This window comes from Asparagus officinalis, chromosome 4, assembly GCF_001876935.1.
Source record: "Asparagus officinalis chromosome 4, Aspof.V1, whole genome shotgun sequence".
Taxonomy (NCBI): domain Eukaryota; kingdom Viridiplantae; phylum Streptophyta; class Magnoliopsida; order Asparagales; family Asparagaceae; genus Asparagus; species Asparagus officinalis.
In genome coordinates this window covers 11,060,249-11,074,413 of record NC_033797.1, presented here as the reverse complement: position 1 = coordinate 11,074,413, position 14,165 = coordinate 11,060,249, and the positions used below count along the sequence as shown (strand labels likewise).

General features: G+C 37.7%; 1 protein-coding gene across 1 annotated transcript; it reads right to left on the bottom strand.

Annotated features, from left to right (window-relative positions):
• LOC109838177 lies at nucleotides 1,320-13,716 on the bottom strand. Its single transcript, XM_020406640.1, has 13 exons — nucleotides 13,202-13,716; nucleotides 12,000-12,084; nucleotides 10,759-11,829; nucleotides 10,351-10,678; nucleotides 9,068-9,317; nucleotides 8,706-8,922; nucleotides 7,957-8,294; nucleotides 7,254-7,781; nucleotides 5,253-6,312; nucleotides 5,027-5,131; nucleotides 4,596-4,949; nucleotides 4,252-4,489; nucleotides 1,320-3,645 (listed from the first exon to the last, which is right to left on the bottom strand). The coding sequence occupies exons 1-13, from the start codon at nucleotides 13,714-13,716 to the stop codon at nucleotides 1,358-1,360; spliced, it is 7,377 nt and encodes a 2,458-aa protein (XP_020262229.1). The 3' UTR covers nucleotides 1,320-1,357.

Genomic DNA, 14,165 nt, shown 5'->3' with positions numbered 1-14,165 from the left:
ACTACCATCATAAATAGTATACATCAATTGAATTGAGAACTTTATAATCATGAAAATCCGGCGAATTTTTTTTGCACCTTAGGCCTATTTGATCAGATTCTAAAGATAATAAATCATTGGAAGCGAAAGCTTCCTAGTGAATAAAAGAACACTAGTAATTGGTAACGGATACTTCTTAACATATAGTTTGGTTTGAACAGAGAGCCTTAAGATAGCATATGCTAGGTATTTTATAGAAAAATTCACGTATATGAACAATGAAGTATATGCAATTGGCGACCCATAACATCATGCATGTAACAGACTATAACGGTTTATATCACAAAGCATGAAAAAAACATATGAATCAAGTAGATCATCATAAATCTATATACTTGATCACCACAACATAAGTTTTTTTTTTTTAAATCACTACAATATAATTCTCCACTACACTATGTTAACTATACTAACAATTAAACTATTATTGATATTTAATTTAAGCCTAAGAATAAACCTTTAAAGAACTCATTGAATATTTAATTTAAGCCTAAGAATATACCTTTAAAGAACTCATAGAAAATTTGTAACATTTGTAAGTTCAAACGTAGACTACACTTTTCTTTTCTACTAAACCTCTCACAAATAACCTACAATCACGAAAAATGGCAATAGAAGCAGCAAAAAAAGGAACGATACGGTACTTGTCATTTATTGATTAGGCGTCTATAATACCAAGACATCAAGGACATCAAAGAATAATTTATCCACTTTGTATGTCATCATGAAAGGAAGAAACATGAAGATCAAGACTTTAAAGAACAATGGTAAGATATTAGTTGCTACAGAAAGAACGAAAGGAGAAATTACAAGGAAAAATAAAGCCACTGTATGATATTACGAACAAAAACTCAAAATCCAACCTTCACTCCCAAGGAAAGAAAATTTTGAAGATAAGAGGGGTAAAATTCACCAAGGAAATTTTTACTCAAACTTCCACTTTTAAAGGGAGTATGATATGATATGATATTTTTCTTTGTATGTCAAATACATCACAATGAAAGCATCACTACAAGTTCGACAAATGCATGCAATATACACGAGATTAAAGTGTCAATTATTAAAAACTGTAATATATATATCTTGGATTTATTCCATGATATCCAGCTATAGTATTACTGATTGTTCTGTTGGCAAAAACCATTACAGACGCAAATGTATGTATACTAGCCAAAATTGCAAATCTTACATTCCCGCTTTAAAACATGCAAACTGTAGAAAAATACAACTTAGCGGGGTGAAACTATCAGTGGGACTATGCCAAGGACTACAAATCAAAATATTAAAGATCCATTGATGCATTAAACTTCAAAAATCTCTACACATGAGTTTTACCCAAAAGCACTGCTAGATCCTGCTCTATATCTACGTGAAAAGAGCTGTGCTTGACGTAGAAAGGGGTCAGATGTTCAAAAGACATGGTACAATCATCCAGCCGGACTACGACCAGCTGATCATGAACAGATTTCATCGACTTGGAAAACGCAGCTCCAAAGCACTTTATTGACCAAAGTTGGCATTTTCTAGCATTCCAGAAGTTCACCAGAAATTTATATGGTAAACCTAATAGAATTCCATCAGCTTCTCTTAGTATCTCCTTAACCTTCAAAAAGTGCTTTGGTGAATTTAAACAGACAATGCTGATCAAAACAACAGTTCGCAGGACTAATGACCGGAAAAACTCTAGAACCTTTACTCTGCCAACTGTTGCCCTGCGGAGATGTGATACAAACAGAAGCTCTCGGGCAGTGTCCAGAATAAAATCATATATGGAACAAGAAGATTCATAAACGTGTCTTAAGGATATGATGTCCATTGCTGCAAATAAACGGGAATACGGTCCGTACATCCTGGAGAACTTCAAGAGAGCAGAAGTTGAGGTGATGATCCAACCTCTACCTATTTCACATAATAACGCACAGAAGAGAACATCTTCAAGAAGCAATAACTGGTTCTGAAGGTCCAAGTTTGACAAAGCTAGAAACCTTTCCACCAAAGGGGTGGTACGCCAACAACCATTTGACCTGAACTTCGTCTGCTGCTGAAGTAAACGTCTCCATGAACGATTTGCACTTAATATTTGAGAAGCTCTCCAGAACAATTCGTCTCCCAATTCTCGAGCTAGCAGAAAAACTAGTGCTCTAGCAATTTTCATAGACTCAAAGTGATGACAGACAGGCTCTAAATTCTTGTCAAAAATAACAGTGACCAAGGCGATGGTTGCGCTTTGCGTACAAGAATCAAGCAAATCCAGAGTTATTGGTATATCACAATCTAACGGGAAGAATGTCTGAAACAAAAGAGGGCGGAACTGATTCAAGGATTCATCCAACCCATCAAGCTGAGATCTTGGGACAGAAATGCCATATTCTTTGAGGAAACCTAATGCCCTGTAAAAATGGTGTGCAATAACACCCCTCTGGATGACGAAAAACTCCTTTGATAAGAGAAACTTATGTAGATCTTTCAACTTTTGCAGTAACAAATTACCAATAGATATAATCTCAGATAGGAAGTGGTCCGCTGCAAGAGAATTGAACTCTGAATCGCTGATATAAGTAATATTGTCAACCATATGAACATTCCTTCTACCTTCATAATTCATCCATGATGCTCTGTGATTAGGAGAAATATAAACTCCTTTAACGTGTAATTTGTAGACACCAAAGTATTTCATACAGAACTTCTCATGTTTGGCATACTTGCTAACTACCGGAGTTCCATAGGATTGTACATAAAAAAGCATGTCTTTAATATTTTTCTTCCATAGATTCCAAGCAAACATAAGAACCTGAACAGACAAATACCCCTGAGACAACATATCATGCACAGTACCACCTCGGTATTGAACACGGGAAAAATCCAATTCATGATAAAATTTACAAACGTTTGCGTGTAGGCAGATTTCAAGCATGCAGCGCGAGGCCAAGATTTCTAAGCATATATTCTGGGAACGTTTAGCATTGTCAATGTGAATTGCCAAAGCAGAAATGTCAGCGCAGTGGTCTGCTAAAAAATTAGCTTCAGCAGAAACAGAAATCTCCACATCTTTGCATGCTAACATAGCTACGTCTTTTGCTTTTGCAAGAATGTTATCCAATTGATGAAACTGCTTTAAAGGAAAGCATTTATTTTTATCCAACCAGAGCATCTTTCCTACCACATCTGAAAGCATCAAACTTGAAGAACATACATACTCTTTAGCTTTTTGCATAATTTCAGCTTCAAAAAGAATATCTCCTCTCAACCTGGCAATAGCTGCAGCTTCTTCAAAATTCTCAGATTCCAGCAATAAGTTGATCAAATCATTTGGAAATGCCCGGACAAACTTCGAAAGAGAATCTAGGTTCTTTAACTTGTAATAGGACCTCAGAGTACTGTTGGCATAATCAATCCAATCGCTCGTGGAAACATGGATAGGCCATTCTTTAAGGAAATGAAATCCCAAATCAAAATGCAGACCTTCATGGCATGCTGACAAGCATTTAGAGAGGCATCTCCCTTGAGCATAGGCTTTGGCAGCCTCAGACCAACAACTAGCTAAAGCAAAACAATCACCAGCATCCTCAAACCTTGGCTCATGAAATTTGTCTAAATAAAGCATTCCTGAAAAAAAAACATAATGAATCAGTCTAAATTACACATATTAAGTATGATAAGGAATGAGTATAATGCACGCTAACAGAGAATTTACCCTTAAAAAAGCAGGTTAAAGTCCATATAAAGGTAGCATAAGGAAATATCGAGAATAAGATAAGCAATTAGTGCAAATTACCCATATTAAGTATCATAAGGAATGAGTGTAACGCAGACCAACAGTGATTTTACCCTTACAAAGTATAACAGAGGAGTTTATTTCCCCATCATAAATGTCATCAGCATCACTTTCCTGTTCTCATGAAATAGGGTTTCTATAAAGCAGAAACAAAGCAAAAATGAAAAAACTCTATAAAAGAAATGACCAGGTTTTCTGACCAGCTTTTAACATGATATAAAAACTTTGGGGTTTGAGGAATGTTGATAAGTGAAGGTGTTTAGCGGAAAGATACTATTCATAGACTGACAAGGATGAGAATAGCATCATCTTAACAGAGGCAATACTCTGTCTTCTCCCAAAAGTTCAAGATGTATGCAAACGTGAAATTTCCTACTTTCTGATAAAGTAGACATAAATATTAACATATATTTAAAAAACAAAAAAAAATCATTAACCTGCTTTTCTATACTTCTTTGCTTTCACTAAGCAGACTGCAGCTAGCTCTGCTCTCCCAATGATCATGTAAAGATCAGCTGCATTTAATAGCCAGTTCTTCGCCACATTAAAATTCGTGCGCAGCATCAGTGAACCTTCAGATTGAAGCCCTGCTGCCTTTGCCCAATTCTCCATGTACACGTTGCCTGATCTTTTGAAGCACAGAATTGACATCTCATAGTTCCCCTCATTTAAAAACTGTTTAAACAGAAGTGCCATAATATACACTGTAGTATGCTAATTCCAAAAAGGTAAAAAAAGAAGAAGTGTTTGATAGAGAAATTGAAAGCAAACTAACACAAACCTTTGTACCACGAGCATTCCACTCTTCCTTAGTACAAGTAACTTGCATTTTCTTGATAAACGTAAAGTCTAATCTTTGCACCTGTATAACACCAGCCGCCTTCCAGTACTCAAAAACTGGCTTCGCAAATACATTGTTGGTCTCAGCAATCCACAATCTGTTCCTTGTACGTGTCACAGCAACATACAATTGCTTCAACTCGGAGCAAAGTAGATGGTGCTTATCACAGTCAAATTGTGGAAAAGTCATAGACGACCAGGGGTTTACTATTTTTTTATCGTCCATGAATTCATAAACAATCCTCCAACGGTTCTTCAGTGGCGACTCACAAAAGAAATTATGTAAAAGAACATCCTGCAGAAAAAGTAGGCACTATATAAAATAAACAGTATCAAATTTCCAGTAGAAAGAATTAGGACATGAACTTTAACCTGAAACTCCAATCCTTTAGATTCCTTGATGGTCAAGACCATAGCATTATTTCCTATCTGATTGATGACTTTTTCCTTATCACGGTTATGACGTACCAAAATTACCTGCTCAGATACAAATTTCAGTGAGGAATTGTCACATGTATAGAAGGTCAAGAATATAGCATTATTTCCTATCTGATTGATGACTTTTATCCTTATCACAGTTCTGACGTACCAAAATTACCTGTTCAGATCCAAATTTCAGTGAGGAATTGTCACTTGTATCGGTGCCAAAAATAGTTTGAAGCACCTCTGTGTCGGATCCGGATTCTAGGACAACAGGAAATTCCCCATGTGCCTTGCTTTTTTCTGAAGCCAGTCGATCAACAGAGTCAGGAAAGAAATGGTACAACAAATCCAATACACTGTCTGCTAAGCCAAGAATACCGGAATGTGTACGAAAATTAGTGGTTAACTGGAAAAAGTTAGGAACAAGCCCAGATCTGGCCAGAATTTTTTTGTAGAACAAGCATTTAATATCCTGGAATCTAAAATCATTAACAAGAGCCTGTGCGCTATCACCAGCAAATTGAAATCCACTCTGAAAATTGATGCAAGTGTATTTAAACAGGCAGATCTGTTTCATTGTAAAATCTTGGACTTCATCAATGTACATAAAATCCATTTTACGACCATCATATCCATAAACAGACAATCTATAATGAAGATCATTAACCAAATCAGAGACATCATATTCTTCATTCGTCTTCTTCAATTTTTCATAACAGATGTAGATCTGATATACCATTTCTCTCTTTTCTTTGCCTACTAAAGAGCACCGTTTATTTGAGAGATTAAGATACTCTTCCTTCTTCATATTTTTGTAAATGGATGCTTCAGAAGATCCTATTTCACCTTTGATGCAATAAATAATATGGGCAAACACAAAAGATGGATCCAGCTTCCTAGTTAGATTTACATCAAAACGAGGCCAATATGAGGAGAGAAAAAGATCATAAGTAACCTCTTTATCTGTTATAAGCTGTTGAAGTACAGAAGTCTCCCTGGCCCTTCGTTTTCCACTGCTGATGACTTTTATATCAGAAAATGAACCAAAAAAGGTGTTCTTCACAGTTCCATCAAGCATGATTAAAAATTTCTGCAATGAAATTACAAGTGGAAAATGGCATTGTGAAATTTCAATCATGCTATCGGGTATTTCTGAAAACCTAGTCAAGTTTTCACTGCCACTGTATGCTTCGTTGACTGTAAACCCTTCAGGGCGTTCTTCACCAAGAGTATACCTAGCGATGAAAGAATAAAGTCACACAACAGTAAAGTTATATGTACAGTTGATAGCCACTCAGAAACTAGAGAAAAATATGAGAAAATAGACTTCTTTACGACCAAACCAGAAAAAATGAGTCAAGAAAACAAAATTATATAGTCAATTAGGAGTTACAAAAATATATATTCCTGGTGGTGACACACATCATATATGAGTAACATAAGTGACAATGTCAGCTTTTAGGTGAAGAACTAGCTAATAGGCAGCTAATATTCATGTTTTCTTGAAGGCCCAGTTTGGGAGTTTAGATGGAGGGGAGGGAACCCACCTCACACACACACACCACTTTTTTTTGTTTGTTGGATTTAGGATTGACAACATTGACAGTTAGCAGATCAGTGATTAGAGTATGGCAACAAAGATTCGGCAATAACATATGAGGTATTTCTTTAACCAGAAAGTCTATGACAAAGAGGCCATGATAAATTGTTCGTTATTAGTAATGTGTAGGCATCATAGTGCATTGATGCAGTTGCCAACTAAGGCATTCAAATTTTCGTTAAAGAAAGTAAACAAATGCATGTTTTACAGCTTATCCTGATGAAGCAGGTTCAACTAGTAACTGTTTACATGTAAATTGGACAACAAATTTCAAAGATCCATAACTACACATGGTAATGGTTTGGGGTTGGTATGACCACCGCCGAGCTCATTGTCAACAGGAGATAAATAGCAACGAACACGTAAAGGTAGTGATGCCAAATTTGAGTACATGCGTGAATTAGCATTAGTATGGGAGCAAAGTCTACTTTTATTTTGTTCAGTTAATTCTATGGATGAGAAAAGAGAGATCCCATGTGCATAGGATGAGAAAAGAGAGATCCCATGTGCATACAAGTGATTTATAACTTAAATTAAAGGAATGCACGAGTTAATTGAACAAAAAGAAAGCAAAACCTTCTAAGTCGTGTGATATAGTCCTTTACAGAAGAACAAAGGATAGGGTTAACTGTCAGAAAGATCTGGCTCAATGCATTTTCTGTAGGAGAAGCAAGATCATCATATTCTCCAGTACAATCTGGACCAACATGTGCATGAAGCTTCTCCATAGATGGGCCTTGCAATGCTAGAAAATATAGTTGCTCCCGCTGAATTAATTTTGTCATCAAAACCAGAGTTTTACCAGTACCTGATCTCCCAAGTATGAAGACACTGTCTGGGAATGAAATTATCTCTGATTCAACATCGCTTACTTCAAATGGAAGCTCAATTTCTTGACCATCGGAAGCATTTAACAAGTGCTTCACGTTTCTAGAGGACAAAGAATAGAATTTCATCAGCATCAGCCCATCTTTGTGTTTGACGCTGCTAGCACCATCGAGCAATGACACCACTCTACTTTCAGTTTGGAAACCGTGTATAAGGTGTAATTCGTTAAGTGATAATTCATGCGATACTTCCCAGCTCATTGGCACTACAAGGTCCCTGAGATAAAATATATTATTTTTAAGGAATTAATCTTTATATGCAGAATAAAAATGGAAAATAAAATTCATTTAGTACTCAAATGTAGCGAAAAGGGAAAAAAAAGATTTATCAACCTAGATATAACAGATAACTACTGCTTCCAAAAGTTACAAGAAACAGGGGAGATTATTACCCTTCAACCTTTTCAATACTGCAGTATTTAACATATTTATCCCCAAAAGAAGATGCCATGTCATCAAGACCTCGAATAAGTTTTGGGATTTCTGCCAAAGTCAAAACGTCCCAGATCTTAATCACTTGAATAAACTGTATTTCTCTAATAATGTCCACTGTGCAGACAATGGTCAAACCGTGAACCCTGAATTGTTTGATGTACTTGGAGAAATAAAGTCTTTTACGCTTAGGTCGCCAACCACAGGCCAGTCTCCACAGGAATGCAATTATAATTTGTTGGGTCAAAGCACTCTGTATACCAACAAATGACTTCTTGAAATCATTGCTTACTAGGACCTGTTCACAAAAAGAAAGAAAATTATTAATTAAAGAGTAATAAAACAAATGAATTAGATGTGATCCATTTGAATGGTCACCGGATACCTAGCGGAAAACAACAATGGATCAAGATATATACTTCATGTAGCTATTAACAGAAAGAAAAAAAAAGCAGAGAACAATGGAAATGGCAGATCTGGAGCCACCTTATAAAGCTAAAATATATTTTAATAGAGCTGGACTCTAGGAACATTCAGAAATGAGACAAACTGCAACATTTAATATGTTTGAATAAATAAAACCAAAATCCGAAGAAACCGAAAAAGAGGCGCACTAAGGTACACAATGATATACTCTAACAATACATATGCTTAAAGATGGTTACATCTTCAACCCGATGAAAAGGTACAAATAATATGCAGAGCAAACCTTCCACTTCGTCCCATTAAAATGGACTCCTCCCTGATTAAGTAATTCATCAAGCTCCTTGATCTCATTCTTCACAGTAAATATGGTTTCGGCAAGAAACTTAACCTGAGATGCCACATACAAGCAACCACGCTCTTCAGCATCAAGAACAACTTCTTTCCATATGGAAGAACTTTTCTTCAACATTTCTCTGTTTCCTACGATCCAGAGAAATTTCCTGCTTAAAAAAATCAAAGCCATCAGAGGCCAAGTAGAGAGTAAGTTGCAACATAGGATGCCTTCTACATGTTTTTGAATTTATGATTTATGATTAGCAAAAAAATAGGTGTATGCCAAACATGATGGACAATTTTTTTCTTTACCTGGCTCTCGTTAAACAAAAGTTGGTAACCTGATTGCCAAGAAGTGATCTGAGACCACTACGGTCATTACAACATACGGTTGATATAATTATGACTTCTTCTTCACTTGATTCAATTTCACTTACAGTCTTTATCCAGATCCGAAAACCACTAGCAAGCTCAAATTTGTCTTGGAGCATAGATTGAATGGTTTGAACTTGCGCAGAACTCGGGGAGATCACTCCAATGCTTAGTCCCTTCCAGGAAGAAGCTGAAGAATATTTCAAGAAACCCAATCAATGGAATATGAATACACTCCGAAGTAACAGAAGGAACTTTACAGGAAGTTAAGGAGCACTTAGAGCAGGGAAAACATACACATGGAAAATCCAATGATTTCTGTTCATAAGAGGAAATAAATGAGCTAGCCTTGGATTTCAGTCAAACAAGAGCCATGGAAGATATAAAGGGGCTCTCCGATATATGCCAAAACTAGCCATATAAGGCCCTATATAAAGGTTTAATTTGCTCCCGAGTGCAAGCAATCCCCAGCTCAAGTTATCTGGTAATCAAGAATCCAATTCTAACTCGGATCATCCAGAATTTGACCTTTTTTGCACAAAATTGGTTGCTATAAACACAATTTTTAGATATCATAGGAATGTGCAAACGGGGTGATCCGCAAAGATTAATAAATGTGACTTGAAACAAACAAAGAGAAATTGGTCAGGAACCAAATAGGAGTATGCAATAAATGGAGCAATACATCCCTCAAGAGGAATGGAGAGCAGAATTGCTAAGAGCCTAATAAAGTAATAACTGGATGCAAGAAATTGAATTAAACTCCCTCTCTTTTTTCAAGCCTACTCAAACTTTTGGTGAAACTACAATGTACTTCTTATGAACAACTATCATGAAGTTTCTAATAAATATACTCAAACACAGAAAACAACCACATGTATTTTTTATAGTAATTTTAATATCACCATATTTTTAAATAGTATAAGCTTCGAACGTATTTTTATAGTAATTTTAACCTCACCATATATTTAAATAGTATAAGCTTCAAACTCCATAGCCCTTTCTATTGCAACCGAAAATACAAGTGATAGTTTGAAAAACTTTTGAGGAAGTCCTTATTTGTTTTGTATAATTAAACAAGTTACTGCAAGTTTCTCTGCAAAGGAAAAACTTAGTTTCTATTTATAACGTAGCCCTAAAGAAAGATAGAAACAGAGGTAAACCATGCAAATTAATGACGATAGTACATAGAAGCTAGCATTTCGCAGCTCAAGATCGTTTACCTCTAATAAGTTTCAAAATAATTTTGCAGATAATTGCTGCTTCTAGCAGGTTCCTTGGGCATTCACTTTGTTCTTCGATCGTTTCTCTTCCATCTGAAACATCCAGAAATCTATATGCTCCAGATATACACTCCGGAAGAAGAGGTATCTCCTTTTCCCTAGCCACAGTTGTTTGACTGTCTAAGAGTTTCTGCTTAAAGAACTTCTTATTTGGGAAACAACTTATGAACGGATGCATTCTGTACTGCAGAACTAGATTACGTTCTTCGGGATACAGGAGGTTTAGCCTTTTAAATAGGCTCCGTCCATAGCCAATCTGCAGAAGATTCTGAAAGACAGAAGAAAAAAATTGTATTAAACAACAAAATTAAAGGAACAAAGTGACCATAAGTAAGAGTGATATTGAACCTTGCTTATGATGGAAGCTGGCTTGTAACCATTTCCTCCAAAAAGAATAGCATGATGTAATCCATCAAGTTGAAGTAAAGGAAGAGACTCGCACTCCATGATCTCACAGGCCCTGTCAACAATGAGTAGATCCAAGCCACAACTACCACATGTTCTTTTTAGTTCCGCTAAATCAGATATTGGGCAAAAAAGCAAGCGTGCATGCTCCAAATACAGATGCTCAATTGACTTCTTATCTGCTGTTACAGGAATTCCTACAGTATTAATCACCGAATGGATTGCGCCAAGACAAGAATTTCTTAATGTGCAAAATTCTTTCCACTTCAAATTTGCACCATCACCAGAAAGAAATTTCAGCATAGAATCTACTATACTTAGAAGTGAAGTTAAATTCTGCATGCCACAATCTGACAATAAAGAACAGGGTATATATTTTAATAGCAACTGTATGTGGTTCTTCAGTGTTAAAGCAGTAGAAGAAATTTCCTCTTTCAAAACTTCCAAATTCTCTGGTTGATACACATTTTTCTCACACTCCGAAAATGTACCATGCTCCCTCTCCAAAATACTTACCAGCTCAGTCAAACATTCTTTCCATCCATGGTAGGAGGAAAAGCAGGGTTTTAGAAGTTTAGTTAGTTCGTCCAGAGGTACGACAGAAAGCCCGCTAAAAATATTCTGGTGCATGCTGTTATATTCTCCTAATAATACAATATCTGAGCGGGTCAATCCGGTAATCCCATCATCAAAGGTATTGCAACTATGCCCAACAATCTTTAGAACTCGTGATACTATCTCAAGAACTGAGTAAGGGTTCGGAGCACATACAGCAACCTTACATTGCCTCAGCAAGGCTATTGAACAAGCTGTCGCAATGATCTCGGTTTTTCCTGTACCAGGAAAACCAGATATTCTTCCTACAGAAAATGCATGAGAGCATCTCATACAGGAAAGCACTTGGCATACAGCTGCAATTTGAGCTTCATTCAGCTGTTTCACCTCAAGATTCTGTAACAGAACTTCATTTTGTCTACACTCACTTTGCACACAACAAGAACAAGCACTCTGAACCTACAATCACAAAGAGATAACAAACGTTAAATTAGAATACATGAAAAAACTGCCAAAACATGTAACCAATAAATTTGACCAGACCACATTCGCCCAGTAATAATCAACAGAACTAGACAAATAAGTCGGAAATAAAATAACAAAACTGTACAGAATTCATCATCTCTCACCAAACCATCCTGATGAAGTATCTGCTTGATCAAGTTCAGATTCAAACCCGGAGCATCGACATCCGCATTCAAAGAATTCCAACGGCTTTAACTCCATAACCGGCCATCTCACTCAATTTCACCCTAAACCATCTCTTGTCAAATTCGTCAGCACCAGTAACAAAAGCTAAACAGCTAAACGCCCCAGCATTCTTCAATTCAGCGAAATCTTTCGGCGCCAAAGTTGACAAAAGTGTTAGGATTCACCCCAATAATAACGCCTCGAACGGAGACTTAATCACAAAATAAAGGCACAAAATTCAACACAGAGTACTCACAGATATACGTGGTTCACTCCTTCGGAGCTACTCCACGGTGCAACGACGGCCGTATACTTCATTTGTGCAACAACTATAAAGAGAAGACACATGCCCTCCTCACTACTCACTAGTGGTTAAGAAATATGGTGCCACGGTTATTATTATTGACATGCAGAGGTTACTTCTCTTTCCTATTTGATGACAAAAGTGTTAGGATTCACCCCAATAATAACGCCTCGAACGGAGACTTAATCACAAAATAAAGGCACAAAATTCAACACAGAGTACTCACAGATATACGTGGTTCACTCCTTCGGAGCTACTCCACGGTGCAACGACGACGCCAAATTCTTTAATATCCCAAAAGAATTGATCCAAGAGAACACCCTCTCTTGATCAGATACACTCCAAGAACTCTCACAAACTCTCTCTTTGTTTTCTCTTACTCTTCTATAAGAGGAGTTGTTTCTGGGATGAGATTTCCTTAAGAGTTTAGGGCCCTATTTATAGTGTTTGAGAAAACACTATGCACAAATATAATATTATATGTGGGACCCGCCACTAATAATAAAATATTTGTGGGACCCACATCCTTTATAAATTCTCAACAATGGCTGCCACCGAATTTGATTTTTCTTCTTGTGGGGCCCGCCTTTGTGGGCCCCACTTTTGTTTTCATGTTGGCTGGGTCAAAAAGGTTGGGCGCCTGACAATCTCCCACTTGAAGATTTGATTGAATGTCGATCATATCTTCACACCACTCTTGGTTGCATCATCCGGATGTCATGTATCTTTGGCGTCTTGCACGGCCCTCAACATTCTCAACGGAGGCCATATGAGGCTGCACACAGCCTCACCTTCTCGAGTGGAACTGGCTTGGTCAGCATATCGGCTGGATTGTACCTCGTATCAATCTTCACAAGCTTGAACTCGTTCCTGCTTTGCCATCTCCGTATGGCATGGTGCTTCACGTCAACATGCTTGGTCCGAGCATGGAATGCGTCGTTCTCTGACAAGTGAATGGCACTCTGACTATCACAATGGATGAAATATTTCTCAAAGCTTACTCCAAGCTCGAGAAGAAAAGCCTTCAACCATAGCAACTCCTTTGCTGCCTCTGCTGCAGACACGTACTCGGCTTCGGTTGTCGACAAAGCCACAGTATCCTGTAACTTGGATCTCCAACTTATCGCTCCAGCTACAATGCTTAGCATAGTTCGGATCGGGGTCAACTTGACGACGGGAGCGAAAACGTCAGAATAATCAATCCCTGCTTTCTGTTCATAGCCCTTCACTACAAGCCTCGCCTTGTAGCGTCTCCGTCCATCGGCTTCATCCTTGACCCGATAAATCCACCGATTGTGAAGAGCCTTTCGCCCTCGTGGAAGCTTTACAAGCTCCCAAGTCCCATTCTTCATCAATGACTTTATTTATTCCTCCATGGCAGACTCCCACTCGCCGCGAGCTTTGCCGGTCTGCTGTACCTCCTCATAGCTCTCTGGCTCATCATTATCAGTCAGGAGAAGGTAATTCATGGTGGAAAGGTACCTCTCTGGCACCCTTGGATTTCTTGGAGCTTTGCGAATTGCGATCGGCAACTCTGCTGGATCCTGCTGCTGTGCATCCTGCATGTTCTCTTGGTCTCCGTCTTCTATGCTGATTGGTATCTCACCACCGTCCTCACTGTCAGCAATATCTGGAAAAAGAGGGGGAGATAGCTGACTCCCACTCACCTCTTTGGTCTTGTACATCGCATTCTCATGGAATACGACGTCACGACTGCGCACCACCTTGCGCGCATCGTGATCCCAGAAACGGTACCCATACTCATCTCCTCCATAGCCGATGAAAGAGAGCTTCTTTGACT